The sequence below is a fragment of the Gymnoscopelus braueri genome, assembly GCF_963280865.1.
Source record: "Gymnoscopelus braueri genome assembly, chromosome: 12".
NCBI lineage: Eukaryota > Metazoa > Chordata > Actinopteri > Myctophiformes > Myctophidae > Gymnoscopelus > Gymnoscopelus braueri.
This window is the reverse complement of record NC_137614.1, coordinates 54911320-54933692: the sequence shown is the minus strand read 5'-3', so window position 1 is coordinate 54933692 and position 22373 is coordinate 54911320. Positions and strand designations below refer to the sequence as shown.

The 22373-nt window shown below is 40.2% G+C and overlaps 1 protein-coding gene across 1 annotated transcript; it reads right to left on the bottom strand.

The window, feature by feature from the left end:
• Positions 1-281: 281 nt before the first annotated feature.
• On the bottom strand, positions 282-1217 carry LOC308096676 (COP9 signalosome complex subunit 7b-like; the record flags this gene model as incomplete). Its single annotated transcript, XM_080444087.1, has 1 exon — positions 282-1217. The coding sequence occupies one exon, from the start codon at positions 1215-1217 to the stop codon at positions 282-284; it is 936 nt and encodes a 311-aa protein (XP_080300213.1).
• Between the last annotated feature and the right edge of the window lie 21156 nt (positions 1218-22373).

Here is a 22373-nt window from a genome sequence, read left to right as displayed (position 1 = left end):
ACTGGATGGTGTAGCTTGGTATCTTCATGTGTCTGGCTTCATGGCGGTCTAACTGTTAACTGGATGGTGTAGCTTGGTATCTTCATGTGTCTGGCTTCATGGCGGTCTAGCTGTTAACTGGATGGTGTAGCTTGGTATCTTCATGTGTCTGGCTTCATGGCGGTCTAGCTGTTAACTGGATGGTGTAGCTTGGTATCTTCATGTGTCTGGCTTCATGGCGGTCTAACTGTTAACTGGATGGTGTGACGGTCCAGTCAGGGTCAGCTAGGGTCAAAGGTCAGTCAGTTAGGGTCAGGGTTCATCTGGACGGTGTGTCCTTCGTCTCCAACAGGACTCATCTCCGGTTGTCTCTTAAACGTCTTCAGGACTTTGGACCAGATCTTCCCGCTGGTCCCTTTGCCCTTTGAACTCTTCTTACCACCCGCTTGTTTGTTGGCTTCCTGTGAGGAGGAGGAGGGCGGGTCCCCCCACGGCATGTCCTCGTCCTGATTGGACGAGGAGTACCCGCCGCCGTGCCCTCCTCCTCTGGAGTGGGCGGGGCCACCGAAGCGTTGGCCGGAAGAGCTCGGCGGCGAGGAGGAAGAGGCGGAGCTACTGGCGGCCTTTAACTTCCTGTGCAGGTTGGAGACCTCAGCTTCCAGCTGCAGGTGGTTCTTCCTGTGCTGATTGGCTCTGGTCACCTGACCCTGGATGTCGGCGAGCACCTCCTCGCAACCGCAGCACCACTCCTGCATGGTGGCCACGATGGCGGGCAGCCGGCTGGGGCTCAGGTCTCTGCCCACGCTGGAGTCCACCTCCACCTGCTGGTTCCTCTGGTCCAGCTTTCCCCGGATCACCCCGCTGTACACGGCCTCGATCAGAAGGTCCTCCAGCTGACGCACGTTCTTCATCTCCAGCTGCTGCAGCAGCAGGGAGTACGGCAGGTAGCGCAGCCGGCTGGACGCCAGGCTGACCACGGACAGGTGGCGCAGCTTGTTCCTCTGGGCGGGGCTCAGCTCCGGGAGGGAGGCGGCCCGGGCCACGTAGTCGCTGTAGGTCCCGTAGGCGAAGAGGCGGAGCAGCTGGTAGACGGCGGCGTGGGGACCGCTCTCCAGCTCCCTGACGTTGGGAAGCTCCAGGATGTCTGAGAAGACGTAGAGACCCGGAGTCTCCAGAGCGGAGCTGACCGCCTGGGCCAGAGCCGGTCCGGACAGAGACGAGAGATGCTCCGCTTCCATCTTTATCGTTTGTCTTGTTTCTGAAGCGGAAGCTTCGGGTTCAGCTGTCGCTGTCGCAACCCGGACTGAGGTTAAAACGCTGCTTAAACCAGACGTTTTGGTTTCTGGTGTCTTTTCACAGGGAAATCTAACTAGAGTCGTTTCTGAAACACAAAATGATTAATGGAGGTTGTGAGCCGTTATATAAATATAATGTGTGGTCTAGCATGACGTCATCAGGCCAAAGATCACATGACGTAAATCAAATTACGCGAAACGATACGAGACATAAATCCACATCACATACTACACTACACTACACTACACCACACCACACCACACTACACACCGTGGTCATATGTGATGTGGACTGACGTAATGAAGCTTTAACCGCAAATGATTAGATCTGATGATATAGCACTGACGATGGTCCTATGACCTAAATGTGTGTTGCTGCACTTTTCACTTTAAGCACTTGGAGCACTTTATGAACATGAAACAAATAAACAAAAATAGCTTTTCTTGGTCTCTGTCTAAGGAGTTTTTCCTTAAGGTTTTTGTGGAGTCTTTATTTCTGCCAGTTTTGCTTTGTTTTTGAGACCAGCTACAGTCAGTAAATATTCTTCTTTTTCCCTTTAGTTTCCTAAAAACTTAAATAAAAGGTTAGGGTTATAAAATAGTTTTATAAAATAAAACATTTTGAAAAACTATTTCTATACTTTTACAGAAATAAGGTTTTTCAAAAGAACCTCATACATTTAAAAACAAAAATCAAAGAAATTCTGTTTAAAATATTAAAATAGTGAAAATAGCAGATCTACAAGCCAAGCTTGTAGATCTGCTATTTTCACTAGGTCCCAAGGAGACATCACATTTCTCTTTTGGGTCTCGAGCTAAAAGGTTATGATACTCTTTACACTGAAATGTTTACATCCCAGTGTGTTTTTGCCAATGTTTGTTTATTGTTAATTTCAGATCCAGATTCATTAGTGACTGTTTTCCTGGGGTCAAATAGTACAATTAAAATGAATTAAAAGTACAAATAAGAAGCAAGCAAAAATAGAACATGTTCTATTTCATGAACACAAAATAAATCTAAGCAATAAATTAGAAACAAAAAAAGAGGTTGTGAAAATAGATTTACAAGCTCGTTGTGAGCTTGCAAATCTATTATTTTCACTAGTTTAGGTCCCGAGCTAAAAGGTTTGGGAACCTCTGCAGTGGCACACTGCCTGGTAGCAGTTAAATATAGAGCTTACAAATTTTGAATGACATCAGTTAAGACGTTTAGAATGTCATGTTTAGAATGCAATCACACAGTTATGACTGTAATGTTTAGAATGCAATCACAGTTATGACTGTAATGTTTAGAATGCAATCACAGTTATGACTGTTTAGAATGCAATCACAGTTATGACTGTAATGTTTAGAATGCAATCACAGTTATGACTGTTTAGAATGCAATCACAGTTATGACTAATGTTTAGAATGCAATCACAGTTATGAATAATGTTTAGAATGCAATCACACAGTTATGACTGTAATGTTTAGAATGCAATCACAGTTATGACTAATGTTTAGAATGCAATCACACAGTTATGACTAATGTTTAGAATACAATCAGTTATGACTGATGTTTAGAATGCAATCACAGTTATGACTGATGTTTAGAACACAATCACACAGTTATGACTAATGTTTAGAATGCAATCACACAGTTATGACTGTAATGTTTAGAATGCAATCACACAGTTATGACTGTAATGTTTAGAATGCAATCACACAGTTATGACTGTAATGTTTAAAATGCAATCACACAGTTATGACTGTAATGTTTAGAATGCAATCGCACAGTTATGAATTATGTTTATTTTATTTTCCAGAAGTAGTACAGTCTACAGTGACTGAACTGCCTCTTACAGTGGCACAGTGGCTGCTAGCTGATGCCTATGAGTTCAATTCAAAGTTGTCAATTTAAATGGTGCAAAGCACTTTATAATGTGCCCACCTACTCACCGGGGGGGGGGATAGAGATAAGAGAGATAGAGATAGAGAATAGAGAGACTCATAATTCACGTAATTTGTGGACGATTGAAATAAATGATACGAGGCTGAATGACGCCATGGCAGCAGCATTCTTTGCTTCATGTTCTCTGCATCATCTCAGTCCTTTACTTCATTATTCTTCTGCCAAATGTATTTCTATTACTATTATCATTGTTATTATTATGTGATGTGGATTGACGTGATGAAGCTTCACTCGCAAATGACCGCGCAAATAACGAGTAACTATACGTGATGCACATGCCGACATGCGTCACACACCTTCACATCACATACTGGTCATATGTGATGTAGAAGTTTTCTACGCAAATGACGCGACGCAAAATCAATTGTGCCAATATTTGTCAGCAATACAGCAACAGCATGAATGACATTAGTACACAACATACACAAGTAAGACGCGCGAACGCGGGAAGCGAACGCAGCGTTCGAAAGGAATGAGCAATTGTAGAGAAGTGGGTGGTACAGTGAAATTAGCCACAAGAAGGCTCCATACCGCTAACGCCATTTTTGTCTCCGCCAGGCCGAAAGGCATGGCGAGAGAGTATGTTTTCGCCCCTGTCCGTCCGTCTGTCCGTCCGTCCGTCCGTCCGTCCGTCCGTCCGTGTGTCCTGTCTGTGTGTTAGCACCAAATCTCAGGCACCGTTGGCCCGGTCGCTGCGAAACTGTGCACACACACTCCCTGGATGCCAATTCAGAACCTCTGCCTCAAATTTTTCACATAGGCCTGTCATAGCGCCACCAGGAGGCCAATTTGTGCAAAACCCATTTTTCCCCATTACTCCTACAGTTTTTAACCAAACCTCATGCAAATCGGTACACAGTATCTCTATAGTCATGTGATCAACCCTGATCTGTCCCATTTCCCATATTCCATCCTCATTGGCTAAGGTTACTATCCAAAGTTTGCAGGATTGGTCCGTTTTGAACAAACTGCCTGAAATCATGAACGCAGCTTGCCATTTCCATAAAATTGCACACGCACATTCCCACTAGGCCGAGGAAGAAATGGCACTTAAAACTTTTCACATCAGCCTCATGGTGGCGCTATAACAGGCCGATTTGCATTTTTAACTATAACTGCACCGATCTGCGTGAAACTTTGCACGCCTACTCCCTAGAGGCCAAGGAAAAACATCTGCACTGCATTTTTCACATGTGCTTTTTACAGCGCCACCAGGAGGCCGACTTATGTCAAATACATTTTTGGATATTAATCCTTCAGATTTTATCCAAACATCACGCACATCGGTACACAGTATCTCTATAGTCATGTGATCAAGACGCATCTGTCCGATATTTCATATTCCATCCTGATTGGCTAAGGTTGACTTCCAAAGTTTGCAGGATTGGTCCGTTTTGAACAAAATGTCTGAAATCATGAACATGGCGTGCGATTTCCGTGAAAATTTGCACGCACATTCCCACTAGGCCGAGGAAGAAATACCACCCTTTTCACATTGGCCTATTATAGCGCCACCAGGAGGCCACAATAACTTACCTGACCTGGCGGAGACCTGTGCTCCGAGGAGCACTTTTTCTAGTTTAATTGTTATGTTTGTTGTCTCCGCCAGGCCGAAAGGCAAGGCGAGAGAGTATGTTTTACCCCCTGTCCGTCCGTCCGTCCGTGGACAGCTAATCCCCCGCACCGTTGGCTTGATCGCAGCGAAACTGCGCACACACACTCCCTGGATGCCAATTCAGAACCTCTGCCCCAATTTTTTCACATGGCCCCGTTATAGCGCCACCAGGAGGCCGCTTTTTGCTAAACAAATTTTTTCACAGTACTCCTACAGATTCTGTCCAAACATCACGCAAATCGGTACACAGTATCTCTATAGTCATTAAACGAAATGGGTCTTTCAGATTTTTCATATTACATCCTGATTGGCTAAAAATGGCTTCCAAAGTTTGCAGGACTGCTCCGTTTTGAACGAAATGCCTCAAATTATGAACACAGCATGTAATTTCTGTGAAACTTTGCACGCACATTCCCACTATGCCGAGGAAGAAATACCACTTGAGATTTTTCTAATCAGCCTCATGGTGGCGCTATAACAGCCCGATTCGTGTTTTTACCTATAACTGCACCAATCTGTGTAAAACTTTGTATGCGCACTCCCTAGAGGTCAAGGAAAAACCTTTGCCCTGCATTTTTCACATCTGCCTTTTATAGCGCCACCAGGAGGCCGACTTATGTAAAACATATTTCTTTACATTACTCCTTCCGATTTTATCCAAATTTCCCGCAAATCGGTACACATCATCTCTATAGTCATGTGATCAAGACGGATCCGTTTAATTTTTCATATTCCATCCCGATTGGCTAAAATTCACATCTAAAGTTTGCAGTAGTGGCCCGTTTTGAACAAAATGCCGCAAATCATGAACGCAGCGTCCGATTGTGGTCAGACTTTGCACGCACATTCACACTATGTTGAGGAACAAATGCTACCCTTTTAATATTTGCCTGTTATAGCGCCACCAGCAGGTCTAATTTAGCAAAACAATTTTTTTTGAACAAAATGCCTCAAATCATGAATGCAGTGTCCGATTGCCGTGCAAGGCCTAAGAAGAAATGGCACCCTTTTCACATTGGCCTATTATAGCGCCAACAGGAGGCCACAATAACCTACCTGACCTGGCGGAGACCTGTGCTCCGAGGAGCACTTTTTCTAGTTTGTTGTGTTTTTTTTTTTTTTGTAAATGTTTTTTGTCTTTGTAGTTTTTGAAATGTGTTTGGTTTAGGCATGTTGCAGGCTGTTGTGCATTTTAATCAGAGCATTGTCTATATTCCTGCGTTCTTCATGGCCCTTGTTATTTTTGACTGTAGCTGCTATATTTCTCTCAGAGGAGTGTAATTAGTCACCCAGGGGCAGGCGGATTTCAGCCACTCTGGCGCACTCTGGCGGCTGCACACAGGCAGTGCACGCACACAGACAGACACACAACCCGAGCACGGTTTCATAGTAAGCTCCACTTGCGGAGGCGCGCCTTCAGCGCGCCTCCTTCCGCTGCGTTCGCAAACACTATGGATGACATTAGTACACAACATACAACAATATGGATGACATTAGTACACAACATACAACACAAGCAACAGGAATAACCAAAGTGATTAAATGCATATGATATGAATGATAGCCCTACATCTCTTCCTGTTCTGACCTAAACAATGGCGTGTACCTCACCTAAAAGAAAAAATTGTCGACCGATGTGAATGACGAGCTATCCGCAAATGTTGTGAAATAAATCACAAAATCACATAAATCCAAATCACATACGATCAGTAATGTGATGTGGCCTGACGTGATGAAGCTTTACACGCAAATAACCTGAAACGTTACACAGCGAATCAAATGACGTGAAACGACACACGACGCAAATGACGACATGCATCACATACCTCCACATATGTTCATATGTGATGTGAACCAACGTGGTGAAGCTTTACCCGCATATGTTGTGAAATGACACAACACATACATCACATCAATCCACATCACATACGGCATTGTATGGATATGTGATGTGGGCTGACGTGACGCAGCCTTACCTGCACATGACGGACGTGAAATGATAAGACACGAAGCAAATCAAATATGAAGCTTTACGCGCATATGTTGTGAAATGACACAACAAATACATCACATAAATCCACATCACATACTACACTACACTACACCACACCATGGGCTTATGTGATGTGGGCTGACGTGATGAAGACTTACCTGTACATGACGGACGTGAAATCCTGAGACACGACGCAAATCAAATTACGCTTAACAGTTACATGCTTGTATGAACGACGTCCGCCTATATGCATGTGTTCTTTTTTCCTTGTCTCCTTTTTGGATCTCATGTTTTCTGGACTCTTAATGGAAAGTAAACTTCAGCGAATAATCCCGAATCTCAAATCATGGACACGAATATGGATATAGACTGTTCCTTTCCATTCAATGATGTGGATGAAGATGCATTTGGAATAATGGGATCGCGGAATTATGTGGATTATACTGCACAGAACTATGAGGAGCTGAATCTCAAATCGTTTGACTTCACTGAGTACAAGCCATATGAACTTGGAATTAACATTGACCCAGTAAACCACGTTTACAGCGACACAAACTGCAACTGTGAGTACTACACTGAGGAACAGTTTAAAGGCAATATAATAATGGATGGTAGCTTGTCAATGATACACTTCAACAGCAGAAGTCTCCATAAAAACTTTAAAGACATTAAGGACTTTATATCAAAGTTTAGCAAGTTCAGTGTCATTGCCATATCGGAATCCTGGCTCACAAAAGTCACGGAGGCCGAAGTGCAACTTGACCATTATGAACTATTCACAATGAACAGAACAAACAACAGGTATGGAGGTGTTGCCTTGTATGTACATAACGACTTTAAATGCAAAATAATTGAAACAATGTCATTAATTGTAGAAAACATAATGGAAATTATTACAGTGGAAATATATGTGGAAAAATCAAAGAGTTTAATAATAAGTAGTATATATAGAACTCCCGGATCATGTCTTGACACATTCAGTGATAAGATGACTGATTTATATGGTAAAATCATTGAAAGAAAGACGGTGTATGTATGCGGTGATTATAATGTAAATCTTTTGAATTCAAAGGAAAACAAAAAAACTAGAGACTTTGTGGACACAATGTATAGTTTAAGCCTATTTCCTGTTATTTTAAAACCAACAAGAATAACTTGTAATAGTGCTACCTTGATAGATAATATTTTTACGAATGACATTGAGAGCAAAGTAGTAAGTGGAATTTTACTAAATGACATCACTGACCACCTTCCTGTTTTTGCAACCTTTCAAAACTCTATTAAGACAAAAACCCAAAGTTATCATGAAAATCAAACATTTATTCGCAAAAAAACATCAGAAGCTGTAGATGCTCTAAAGGAAGACCTGGGGAAGCAAAACTGGAATGTGGTCTATACACACGATGATCCAAATGAGGCTTATGATGGATTCCTCTCTATTTTCACTGCCTTATATGATAAGCATTGTCCATTAAGATTACAGAAGAAACACAAATTTGAGGAGAAGCCTTGGATGACTAGAGGCTTAGAAAATGCATGTAAAAAGAAAAATATATTGTATAAGCTGTTTTTAAAGAATAGAACTAAGGAAGCTGAAGTTAAATATAAAAAATACAAAAATAAATTAACTAACATAATGAGACTTAATAAAAAGGAATACTATAATAAACTGCTGCAACAAAATAGAAATAATACACAAGGTACATGGAACATTCTAAACAGCATAATTAAGAAGGGTTTAAAAAAATCTGATTATCCTGATCACTTTATTACAGAAAATAAACCAAACATATCTACAGCCAAGGAGATTGTAAATGAATTTAATGATTTTTTTATAAATGTAGGTACAAATTTGGCAAATGAAATTGTTGACCCAATAATTAAGGACGGAATAGATGAGAATATTATTAACAACAACCCCAATACTATATTTTTAACGAAAATTGAGGAGAATGAATTAATTGAAGTGGTAAATAAATTTAAAAATAAACGATCTACTGATTGTGATGATATAGATATGAGCCTAGTTAAAAATATTATAATATATATTGCAAAACCACTGACTCATATCTGCAATCAGTCACTTCAAACAGGAATATTTCCCAATAAAATGAAGACAGCTAAAGTAATTCCAATTTTCAAAAATGGAAATAAGCATATATTTTCTAATTATAGGCCAATTTCCCTTCTCCCTCAATTTTCAAAAATACTAGAAAAACTTTTTGCACATAGGTTGGAGCACTTCATAGAAAAACAAAATCTATTGAGTGACCAACAATATGGATTTAGATCTAACCGATCTACAACCATGGCTGTTATGGAACTTATAGATAAAATATCTACAAACACTGAAAATAATGAATACACTGTGGGACTATTTATAGACTTAAAAAAGGCATTTGACACTATAGACCATAGATTATTATTGAAAAAACTAAATAGATATGGTATTAGAGGGGTAGCTAATGTATGGATAAAAAATTACCTAGAAAATAGATTCCAATATGTACAAATAAATAATAATAAGTCTGAATTATTGAGGGTCACATGTGGGGTCCCACAGGGATCGGTCCTGGGGCCAAAGCTTTTCATCTTATATATCAATGAGATATGCAATGTATCAAGGAAGTTGGACTGTGTCTTGTTCGCTGATGATACAAATTTGTTTTGCTCTGGTAAAGATCTGAGGCATCTTCTGGATACAGTGGAAATGGAACTAAAAACAATAAAACGATGGTTTGATGCAAATAAATTATCATTAAATTTAAGTAAAACAAAGTTTATGGTATTTGGAAATAGACAAATTGAACAAAATATACAAATTATGATAGATACAGTAAAAATAGAGAGAGTCTATGACAACAAATTTCTTGGAGTGGTTATTGATCATAAGTTGAGCTGGAATCCCCATATAAATCAATTAAAAACAAAAATATCAAGGGCCATTGCAATACTGCATAAAACAAAAGACATTCTCTACACGAATTCATTATATATTCTGTACCAATCCCTAATAATACCACACATCACATACTGTGTGGAAGTCTGGGGAAACACATTTAAAACAATAAGTAACCCAATATACATACTCCAGAAAAAAGCAATAAGAATTGTTAACAAAGTGGATTACTATGAGCCAACCAACACTTTATTCATAAATTCAAACAGTCTCAAATTCAGAGAACTAGTGGACTTTAAAATCTCTCAACTCATGTACAAAATCAATAACAGCATGCTCCCGGACAGTATCCAGAAGATGTTTCATAAAAGACAAACAAAGTATAATCTCAGGGGTACATGCATTTACTCAAAAGAAAAAACAAGAACAAATGCAAAACAAAGATGTACAACATTCAAAGGAGTAACTCTGTGGAACAGCCTTGATAAAGATCTGAAATTGTGTAGCTCATTAAAAATATTCAAAAGATTACTTAAAAATAAGATGATAGATAATTATAAAAAAACATAAATGGCATGTGCCTTTTGTATGACTTCATTTATCATAGCATATATACAAATACTTGTACAGTACAGCAAACACGTACATGTACAGAAAAGTATCTTGTCCTTGTACCTTGTTTCCTTTTTTCTTTTGGTTGTTTTTTGTTTTTTGTTTCTTTTTCTCTCTCCATTTTGACTTTCATTTTTTCTTTGTTTTGTAAAAGGGTAGGCGTAATAAGCAATGCTTCAGCCTATACCTTTTTGGTCAGAAATGTGGGTATCTTTTCTTGAAAACATTTATTTTCATTTTATTACCTACTGTAATGTTACCACAAATTGACTGACTGAAATAAACTAAACTAAAGAACGCAACGCAAATGACGCGCAACGATACGACATAAATGATATAAATGTTGTCCGTCACCCAATAATAAAAACACCGGTCCAGTCCTGTCTTACTTAATATTCTTCACGAATGACGGGCATTGAACGCAAACGACGCAAAACGTTATCCCGCCACCCGTTAGATGACGCAACGCAAGCGGCGCTACGCGAACAATGCTGATTTTTACCTTTAAAACTAAAACAAAATATGTTTACTTGATACTATGACAGGTCAAAAAAACTATAGTTTGAACTTTATCAAAAATAGCTAAAGCACAATGGGTTTAACTATGTGAGTTAGCTATGTGCCCAAGAGCCACATATACTGTACCCTGTCACTATATCATACAACCTAGTATACGTATACTGTACCCTGTCACTATATTATACAACCTAGTATACGTATACTGTACCCTGTCACTATATTATACAACCTAGTATACGTATACTGTACCCTGTCACTATATTATACAACCTAGTATACGTATACTGTACCCTGTCACTATATTATACAACCTAGTATACGTATACTGTACCCTGTCACTATATTATACAACCTAGTATACGTATACTGTACCCTGTCACTATATTATACAACCTAGTATACGTATACTGTACCCTGTCACTATATTATACAACCTAGTATACATATACTGTACCCTGTCACTATATTATACAGCTTAGCGTGGGCCTACATATACGGCACCCTGTCACTAAATAAACAGCGTAGTATAAGTATACTGTCAGTACTACAAATGGAACCAAATGGTCCATTTGGTTCCATTTGTTCACACAAAAACCACTAGTGAAGAACTAGTGCAATAGACAGGCAAGAAGAAAGAAATGAGAAATAGACTTTACAAAGATTGTTATTCTGAGTAAGACACACAAAAACAAAAAACGAACAACTTTATTAAAGCAAATAATAAAGAGTAAAGAGGGGAAGTTAAAGTATGGAGGTCAGGTAGAAACCTTGTATGTGCAGAACTGTTACTTTTTAAATGGACACAAAAAAGAACCTGATGTGTTCCAATGGATACAATGTCATTATCATGATTTTTGCGTTGTGAGCTTGTAGATCGGCTGTTTGTACTGCTTTAGTGTGTGACACTAGTATGACCAAGTAAAGAAATGTATTTACAAAAAAAAATGTTTAAACATGGAGATACAAGGTTTCTTCCCGACAACCAATGATAGACCGTGTCACTTCTATCACTTACCTTCAACAGCAGCCACAACTCAGACAACAGCAAATTAAAATAAAAAAACACTAAGAAAGAAGCAAATGACACAAAGGACATCATTTGCTTTCTCTGTTAGTTTGCACCAGTGGTGGAAAGTAACTAAGTACATTTACTAAAGTACTGTACTTTCAGCTATTTGAAAATAGCCGATCTACAAGCTCACAACTCGTTGCGATGCGACGCATTGTGAGCTTGTAGATCTGCTATTTTCAAAAGATTTGTATACATTTCGAAGACTTGAAATTAAATGGGACATTCTGCATAATGAGTACTTTTACTTTTGATACTTTATGTATATTTTGATGTCAATACTTTTGTACTTTTACTTAAGTAAATTCTGAATACCAGACTTGTACTTGAGTATTTCTACATTACAGTATTGATACTTTTACTTAAGTAAAAGAATGTGAGTACTTTGTCCACCACTGGTTTGCACAGACGTACAGCATAGATGGCTGTAAACACAGTGTTAATGGGGCTACATGCTACATGCTACCATAATGATACCAGACATAAATCACATACCTCCACATCACATACGTTTGTACACACACACATCACTAGTGGAGAACTAGTGCAATAGAGAGGCAAGAAGAAAGAAATAGAAAGTGTTTTTCTGAGACACAAGAAACTCAATAGCTCAGACACAATAGTAAATGAAAACAAAATTTTTTGTTATTGCTTTATTAAAGCAAAGAATAAAGAGAAAAGAGGAGAAGTTACGACCACATATGGTCGTATGTGATGTGGACCGACATGACGAAGCTTTATCCACAAATGACGTGAAACGATACGATAGACGACGCGAATGACGACATACATGGTACGGTAGCATGTAGCCCCCTTAACAAGCAGCAGCTGAAATCTAAAGGTTCCTACCTTCCTGCCATCTTCACTGAACACAGCAGCAAGCAGCAGCATAAGAGTTCCTACCTCACAGACGTCTTCTTCTTGTCATCTTCATGTTCTGTAAAGACACAAAAAAAATAAAACAAAAAGGTTGAGTTGTGCCGGCCCTACAGGGTGACATTTTGGAAGCTATGATGTCTGTAGAGCCATAAGCTGGTCACTGACAGGCTGTGTCACATTATGATATTTTACTTGATTAATTGTCCCAAATAATTGCGATGTTTGTTTGGCATTGAACATAATAAAAAAAAGGACATTTTTGGCTGGCTTTTATGCTTCGTAAACAGGGCAGATATAACAAATAACTTAAGATTAATTGAATGCCATATTACCTGACTTGACTTTCTAATGTTTAATATTTTTTTATAGAAATAGCTGATCTACAAGCTCACAACACGTCGCGATCGTGACGTGTTGTGAGCTTGTAGATCTGCTTTTTTTTTGTTTTAAAATTGGGGGGCATAAAACAAGTTGAAGGTACATTTAGATCTGATAATGATGTACCGTACATGTTCACATCACGTATACTTTACATTACTTAAACATCACCCAAAAACATACTTTTTGTCTATCGATTAGTCACCCCATAGAGACTTGAATTATGGACCGGTAGGCAGCGGTTCCGGTAGGAGACACAAAGGAGACTCTTTGTGTCTCCAACCGGAACCGCTGCCGGTCATCAAATTATTGGTTTAGAAATTAAACCTGATCTGCCAATTTAACAAAGAGGTGCCGTCTATTCCTGTATCAAACACCATTTTCAAGTTAAGTCTACACAATGCTTATCATTTCGGGTCCGCGTCAATATGCCGACGGTCCATTGTTCCGACGGTCCATTGTTCCGACGGTCCATTGTTCCGAGGGCCCATAAGGTCCATAGTTCCGAGGGTTCATTGTTCCGACGGGCCATTGTACCGACGACAGGGGTCCCCAGGGACCCCCGGGTTAGTGATGCGCAGGATGACCCAGAGCGGAGAAAAACAAGAAACACACGTGTGTCTCTCTCTCTCTCTCTCTCTCTCTCTCTCTCTCTCTCTCTGTCTCTCTCTCTCTCTGTCTCTCTCTCTCTCTCTCTCTCTATATATATATATCATATATGTTGAAAATAGCAGATTGTGTCGTGAGCTTGTAGATCTGCTATTTTCAAATGGCCAAAATGTATAAAGGACTGAAGTGATTAATGTATGTTTTGTAATAATGATCAAAACAAAGTAACTAGGGGTCCCCAGCCCAGGGACCCCCGGGTTAGTGATGCGCAGGACGACCCGCAGCCCCCGGACGGACTGGTCGTGATTTCAAACGCAATTATCGTGGGTGCAGGCAGAGCGGAGAAAAACAAGAAACACACTTTTCTCTCTCTCCTCTCTCTCTCTCTCTCTCTCCTCTCTCTCTCTCTCTCTCTCTCTCTCATCTCTCTCTCTCTCTCTCTCTCTCTCTTCTCTCTCTCTCTCTCTCTCTCTCTCTCTCTCTCTCTCTCTCTCTCTCTCTCTCTCTCTTCTCTCTCTCTCTCTCTCTCTCTCTCTCTCTCTCTCTCTCTCTCTCTCTCTCTCTCTCTCTCTCTCTCTCTCTCTCTCTCGCGTGCACACACACACACACACGCACACGCACACGCACACGCACACCACACACACACACACACCACACACACACACACAACTGAAAGTCCGCAACAGCCTGCCAATTCTGAAGCTAAATTCTAGGAGTAGACCGACCCCCGCAGAAGAAAAAATGGAGAGACCTGGAGAAGATGATTCGCCGTCTCAAGCGGGAGTACAACCGAGGGGATCGCACCTCTGGAAGAGTACTGGAATGCTGTGCAGCATTCCGTGCACAATTTCATGTGATCTGTGTGTGTGTGTGTGTGTGTGTGGTGTGTGTGTGTGTGTGTGTGTGTGTGTGTGTGTGTGTGTGTGTGTGTGTGTGTGTGTGTGTGTGTGTGTGTGTGTGTGTGTGTGTGTGTGTGTGTGCGTGCGTAGTGGGGAGGTGTTATTGGCTCTATAACGCATTGTTATGGCCATGCATGCAGGTGCAGGTTCAGAGGGTCTTATTTTGTTTTGAGCTTAGCCAATTATTTGTTCTTTTTTATAACCTAGGCCTACTCATTTTATTGCAGCCAGAGAGCCCATTTTGACTGTCCATGACACGGACACAGTGGCAAGAATTTTTCCTTGTCCATGTTATATGTTCTAGATTTTGTTTTTAATGTTTTTCTTTTTAAGACCCAATTGGTGTATATTGGAGTCCTGGCAAGCCTATGCGGTTCTCAATCGTTTTATTTTCAAGGACCCCCCATAACTCTGAGAGTGTCCAAATGGACCCATATAATAAAAACACAATTTATTGACACAAGGAATGTTGTTAACTCTTTCATAATTTTTTCGTTTCCATATATGTCAAATATTATTTTGGAATATTTTGGATGAAGTTATAATTATTTGAAATTTTAGAAGCCTTTACCTCTAATTACACCTTTTGGAATAGCATTTATTTAAGTTTGTGAGCTTTTATGGGTTAGAGTTGGGTTATGGATAGATACAGAGTGGCCTACAACACAATTAAGGGACGTTCAAATAAATAAAATCGACGTGCAGCGGGGATATCATTTTTCAGCAGCTGTGCACAATTGACAGTGGCGTAATGTAACTAGGTACATGTACTCAAGTACTGTACTTAAGTAAAATGTATTTTACTTAAGTCCCGTCCGCCCGCAGGCTGCGGATCGGCCCTCTATTTTCGGTGAAGAGGTTTGGTGTAGAGGCGAAAATGAGCAGACCAAGTTGTAGCTACTAGGCCTACTTCTTCCCAATAATTATTATAATGAGGAGACACTCAACAACAGGAGCTAATCAATCAAATAAAAAAATAGACATCAAAGTAAAGCATGTGAAAACCAAACAAAATAATAAGCACAAGAAAAATATCTTTTGGCTCCTATACAAGTTTTGTCCTACAGGCTTTCTTTTTTTTGTGGTTAAATGTCATATTAACATGACTCCAACATATGAAATAGAAAAGATAATCGGTAAACATACAAACAGCTATTTTCTATAGCATATATATCTGATTGATTGATCGCTCTCTCTCTCTCTCTCTCTCTCTCTCTCTCTCTCTCTCTCTCTCTCTCCTCTCTCTCTCCTCTTCTCTCTCTCATCTCTCTCTCTCTCCTCTCTCTCTCTCTCTCTCTCTCTCTCTCCTCTCTCTCTCTCTCTCTCTCTCTCTCTCTCTCTCTCTCTCTCTCTCTCTCCTCTCATCTCTCTCCTCTCTCTCTCTCTCTCTCTCATATGCTCTCATAATAGCCTACAGCAAAGCCGACACTTTCAACAGTGAAACGTTGTAATATTTAAAGTCACCTCAACACCCCTAGGGGGTCCTCGGAGTTTCTGAGGAGAACTTTAGCCAAAAATAGCAGATCTACAAAGCTCACGTGAGCTTGTAGATCGGATTTTTTTTGGAAAAGAGTTATAGGTGTGTAGAGGGAAAACAGAGCAAGCAACAGTTTATCTGAATGTCATACAATATAGAGGGGGTCCCTGCTTCATCATGAAAACGTTGAAGACCCCTGCCCCACAAGGGGAAGTGGTGATGATTATTTGAGAGAGAGAGAGAGAGAGAGAGAGAGAGAGAGAGAGAGAGAGAGAGAGAAAAGTGTGTTTCTTGTTTTTCTCCGCTCTGCCTGCACCCACGATAATTGCGTTTGAAATCACGACCAGTCCGTCCGGGGGCTGCGGGTCGTCCTGCGCATCACTAACCCGGGGGTCCCTGGGCTGGGGACCCCTAGTTACTTTGTTTTGATCATTATTACAAAACATACATTAATCACTTCAGTCCTTTATACATTTTGGCCATTTGAAAATAGCAGATCTACAAGCTCACGACACAATCTGCTATTTTCAACATATATGATATATATATATATATATATATATATATATATATATATATATATATATATATATATATATATATATATAGAGAGAGAGAGAGACAGAGAGAGAGAGAGAGAGAGAGAGAGAGAGAGAGAGAGAGAGAGAGAGAGACACGTGTGTTTCTTGTTTTTCTCCGCTCTGGGTCATCCTGCGCATCACTAACCCGGGGGTCCCTGGGGACCCCTGTCGTCGGTACAATGGCCCGTCGGAACAACGAACCCTCGGAACTATGGACCTTATGGGCCCTCGGAACAATGGACCGTCGGAACAATGAACCGCCGGCATTATGGGTGGACCCCATCATTTCATCAAGTTTCAGAAACAACTAAAGACAGCGGCTCTCAAAAGTTTTCACATCAAGGACCCCCTAATGAATATTCATTTGGCCAAGGATTGGGCCTCTTCCTTACTTCCTTCACATGTGTTACCAATGATACTAATGAAGGCTCTGTTCTATTTAGTGTAGCACAGTGGTTCTCAAAGGACCCCCATAACTCTGAGAGTACAAATGGAACCAAATGGACTGTAATTTGTTTCCATCTGTATTCTGTACACTCAGAGTTACACACCCGGAAGAGGCTGTTTGGAACAGATCGAGCCTTCATTAGTATCATCGGTAACACCTGTGAAGGGAAGTGAGGAAGAGGCCCAATTTATTTCCAATATGGCCGCTGATTCCAAAACTCCAGTTTGTGCCTCCTACCTCCAGCATGGTGGTACGTGTTACAGTGAAATTGGTGACCTTCAGAAAACATGCAACCATCTTGTGGACTTCACAAAAACATCATCATGTCCAAATGTAAATAACTGTTTTGTTAATAAACAGAGCAACTCCGTTCATAAACTAACAGCAGTGATTTACTTTGGATGTTTGTCATGATGTGAAGTCTACAAGATCGACACATCTTTTGTCAGGTCACCAATTTCTCCATAACACTGGAGGAGGCAGAATGTTGAGGGTTGGGATTCGGCTTGAAAATAAAACCACAGACGTCTTGGTTCAGCTCTCAGCCGCTAGACCAGTGTCTCTCATACCAGTCATCAGTTACCATGAGTATAAACCCTAGGGTTTATACTAGACCAGTGTCTCTCATAGTGTGGTCTGATACCAGTCATCAGTTACCATGAGTATAAACCCTAGGGTTTATACTAGACCAGTGTCTCTCATAGTGTGGTCTGATACCAGTCATCAGTTACCATGAGTATAAACCCTAGGGTTTATACTAGACCAGTGTCTCTCATAGTGTGGTCTGATACCAGTCATCAGTTATCAGAGTATAAACCCTGACCTGTCACAATTATTACATAATCACATAATTGCAATTATTTGAGATAATTGCAATTATGTTTTGCATAATCGTCATGATCGTCCTGATCATTACCATGTTAAAAATGTTCAGATATTTTCAAACATTTTTTAAATATTGTGGAAATAGCAGATCTACCAGCTCAAAACATGTTGCGATGCGACACGTTTTGAGCTTGTAGATTGGCTATTTCCACTCGGCTAATCCCACTATGAATGTATTTTTTGTAATTAAATGATGTATATTATTTGTCATATGTGCCTTGTGCAACTTTTGTTTACGAAGCCCTAAAAGCCAAAAATAAATGACATTTGTATTCATAATGTTCCAATGCTCAACGTCAAACAATTATATCTTTGATCGCAATCATTTATGTGACAATGAATCGTCAACTTACATTTTGTAATGGTGACCTGGTTTATAATGGTGACACAGCCCTGGTTTATAATGGTGACACAGCCCTGGTTTATAATGGCCAGCAGTGGAGGAAAAAATACTGATTTGTTTTTACTTAAGTAAAAGTATCACTACTGCAATGTAGAAATACTCTGTTACAAGTAAAAGTCCGGAATTCACTTGAGTAAAAGTACGTAGGTACTGGTATCAAAATGTACTTAAAGTACCAAAAATAAAAAGTACTCATTATGTAGAATATCCCGTTTCACAAGTTCTCAAAATATTTTAAAATCTTTTGAAAATAGCAGATCTACAAGCTCACATGCGACACATTGTGAGCTTGTTTCAAATGGCCGAAATGTATATAGGGCTGAAGTGGTTAATGTGCGTTTTGTAATAATAATCAGTAGAAGTACAATATTTGGATCCTAGGCTAAATGTAGTGGAGTAAAAGTAAAAGTACTGAAATTTGGAAATACTCAAGTAAAGTATAAATCCCTTGAAATTGTACTTAATACAGCACTTAAGTAAATGCACCTAGTTACTTTCCACCACTACTGGCCAGGTGTGATCCAGGTACGTACCGTGTGAGGTCTCCCGCCGCGTGGTTGAAGATAGCTGGTATTAATAGAGCCGCGTAGGTTGTATGGCACCACGTCCCGAGCACCGTACGCCTTGTATCTCGGACGGAGAGCGTTCGTTGGCACCGTTATACGTTTCAGCTCTCAGGGCTCGTTGCTGCGTCGACTCCATCGAGGTTCCATCTTCAAGCCCCTTGTCCTGAGTTACAGACACTCTATTACCAGCTATCTCCTGATGACTCCATCCATCCAGGACCTTCACTGTAGAACTCATACAGCGAGTCAAACGCTGAGTCATAGCTAGGAGCCATGACTCAGCGTTTTTAACTCACTGTATGAAGTAGATTTAGTCCACTCTGCAGAAGGTCACCACATGAACGCCAAGGTCACATGAAACCTGTAAAACACATACACCAACATTACATCAGTTTTTTTCCCCCACACTTTGTATATTGTAGAATGACTATAATATATTCATTTTGTAAACAATCGACATAATATTTTCCTTATGTTTTTTATGTAGGCTTTAATGTTATATGTTCATTGCTGTCGGGCAGAAACCTCCATATTCTAGCTTTTTGTGTTTTTTCATAAATGAATATAGTGTTCATAAATACTAGAGTCACACAAAAGCATCAAAAGTAACAGATCTACAAGCTCAAAGCGCCACGTTTTGAGCTTGTAGATCTGTTACTTTTTGCCATTTTTTTACTTGAATCCTGCAAAGCAGCAGTTTTGGACTTGAGGTTTCCTCCCAATAGAGACGATATTATAGTTTATTATAGTTTTTATCATATGAAGTTTCCTCCCAATACACGATATTATGGTTTCATATTAGCCTTGGATCAAGACTCTATTTATTAACTTGTGTTAGCTACCTCTCTCCTATCCTTAGGCTTTTAAATGTATGTTTTATTTATTGTCATCTCTCCTCCTTAGGCTTTTAAATGTATGTTTTATATTTTATTTATTGTCATCTCTCCTCCTTAGGCTTTTAAATGTATATTTTATGTTTTATTTATTGTCATCTCTCCTCCTTAGGCTTTTAAATGTATATTTTATGTTTTATTTATTGTCATCTCTCCTCCTTAGGCTTTTAAATGTATATAGGTTTTGAAAAGTATGAAATAGTATGACAAAAGGTTTCATTATTATTCTATCTATGACATTCTTGAACACTTTCTCCCGAAATAGTGTTTGCATGGATTAAAGCAAATGAAAACCTAAAAAGTGGCGCTGTTGCCGCAGGCGAACGCCGGTATTACACCTCATGTAAAGCAGGAAATACAACCACGTTCATTCACAGACGCAATTACATTTTACATTTATCAAATAATAAGGATTATTAACTGAACACCAAAGACCCGTATGGACGGATAACATATGTAGCTTTAAGATGATCACTTTATATTTAGAATGTATACATAAATGGAGACGCACGAGCCTTAAACACAGAACCACAAAACACCATTTGGAGAAGTGGCGCTGTTGCCACAGGTGAACGCCGGTATTACACTCAATGTAAACGAGGAAATAGAACGGCGTTCAGACACACGCGGGATTAAAACACATCTTTATTAAATATGACCTAATATTACGGAACACAAACAACCCGTATGGTCGAGTAACATCCGTGGCTTTGAGTTTAAACACTTTATGTGTTGGATTGGGTTCATTAATGGAGATTTACGAGCCGTTAAAAGTACACACAAACAGAATCGATCATATAAATAAAATACCTGACCGTCTTGATCCGAGGCTAAAGTTTAATATAGATTATAAACGCGCATGAATCTATGGCAGGGTTAGATCTACAAACCCCCACACAGTGGTTAGATCTACAAACCCCCAGACAGTGGTTAGATCTACAAACCCCCACACTCACAGTGGTTAGATCTACAAACCCCCACACAGTGGTTAGATCTACAAACCCCCACACAGTGGTTAGATCTACAAACCCCCACACAGTGGTTAGATCTACAAACCCCCACACAGTGGTTAGATCTACAAACCCCCACACAGTGGTTAGATCTACAAACCCCCACACAGTGGTTAGATCTACAAACCCCCACACAGTGGTTAGATCTACAAACCCCCAGACAGTGGTTAGATCTACAAACCCCCACACAGTGGTTAGATCTACAAACCCCCACACAGTGGTTAGATCTACAAACCCCCAGACAGTGGTTAGATCTACAAACCCCACACAGTGGTTAGATCTACAAACCCCCACACAGTGGTTAGATCTACAAACCCCCACACAGTGGTTAGATCTACAAACCCCCACACAGTGGTTAGATCTACAAACCCCCACACAGTGGTTAGATCTACAAACCCCCACACAGTGGTTAGATCTACAAACCCCCAGACAGTGATTAGATCAACAAACCCCCACACAGTGGTTAGATCTACAAACCCCCACACAGTGGTTAGATCTACAAACCCCCAGACAGTGGTTAGATCTACAAACCCCACACCGTGGTTAGATCTACAAACCCCCACACAGTGGTTAGATCTACAAACCCCCAGACAGTGGTTAGATCAACAAACCCCCACACAGTGGTTAGATCTACAAACCCCCACACAGTGGTTAGATCTACAAACCCCCAGACAGTGGTTAGATCTACAAACCCCCACACTGTGGTTAGATCTACAAACCCCCACACAGTGGTTAGATCTACAAACCCCCAGACAGTGGTTGGATCAACAAACCCCCACACAGTGGTTAGATCTACAAACCCACACACAGTGGTTAGATCTACAAACCCCCAGACAGTGGTTAGATCTACAAACCCCCACACTGTGGTTAGATCTACAATCCCCCACACAGTGGTTAGATCTACAAACCCCCAGACAGTGGTTAGATCTACAAACCCCCACACAGTGGTTAGATCTACAAACCCCCAGACAGTGGTTAGATCTACAAACCCCCAGACAGTGGTTAGATCTACAAACCCCACACCGTGAGTGTGGTTTAAGGTTCAAACTTAAGGTGACACTTTAGTTGTGATTATTTGGAACAAATGTTTGTTTGATGCATTTTCTCCCTCGTTTATAATTATAAAAGCCTATTTCACATTAATGTCCATTTGGTGTCATCATTAGCTGTAGAATACAACTCTCGTAGACGTATTTATGATTCTGACGTTTTCAATCTACGAGAGTTGAATAAGTGTTTTAACGCCGTCTGTGGCCGAACGCCATTTTTTCACCCTCGTTTACTTCCTGTTTACATTGAGTGTAATTCCGGGTTTCACCGGATGGGCGCGTCACTACCGCCCATTGGGAACTTCCGACAGAATCGGCCACAGACGGCATTAAAACACTTCTTTATTGAAAGATATGGATTATT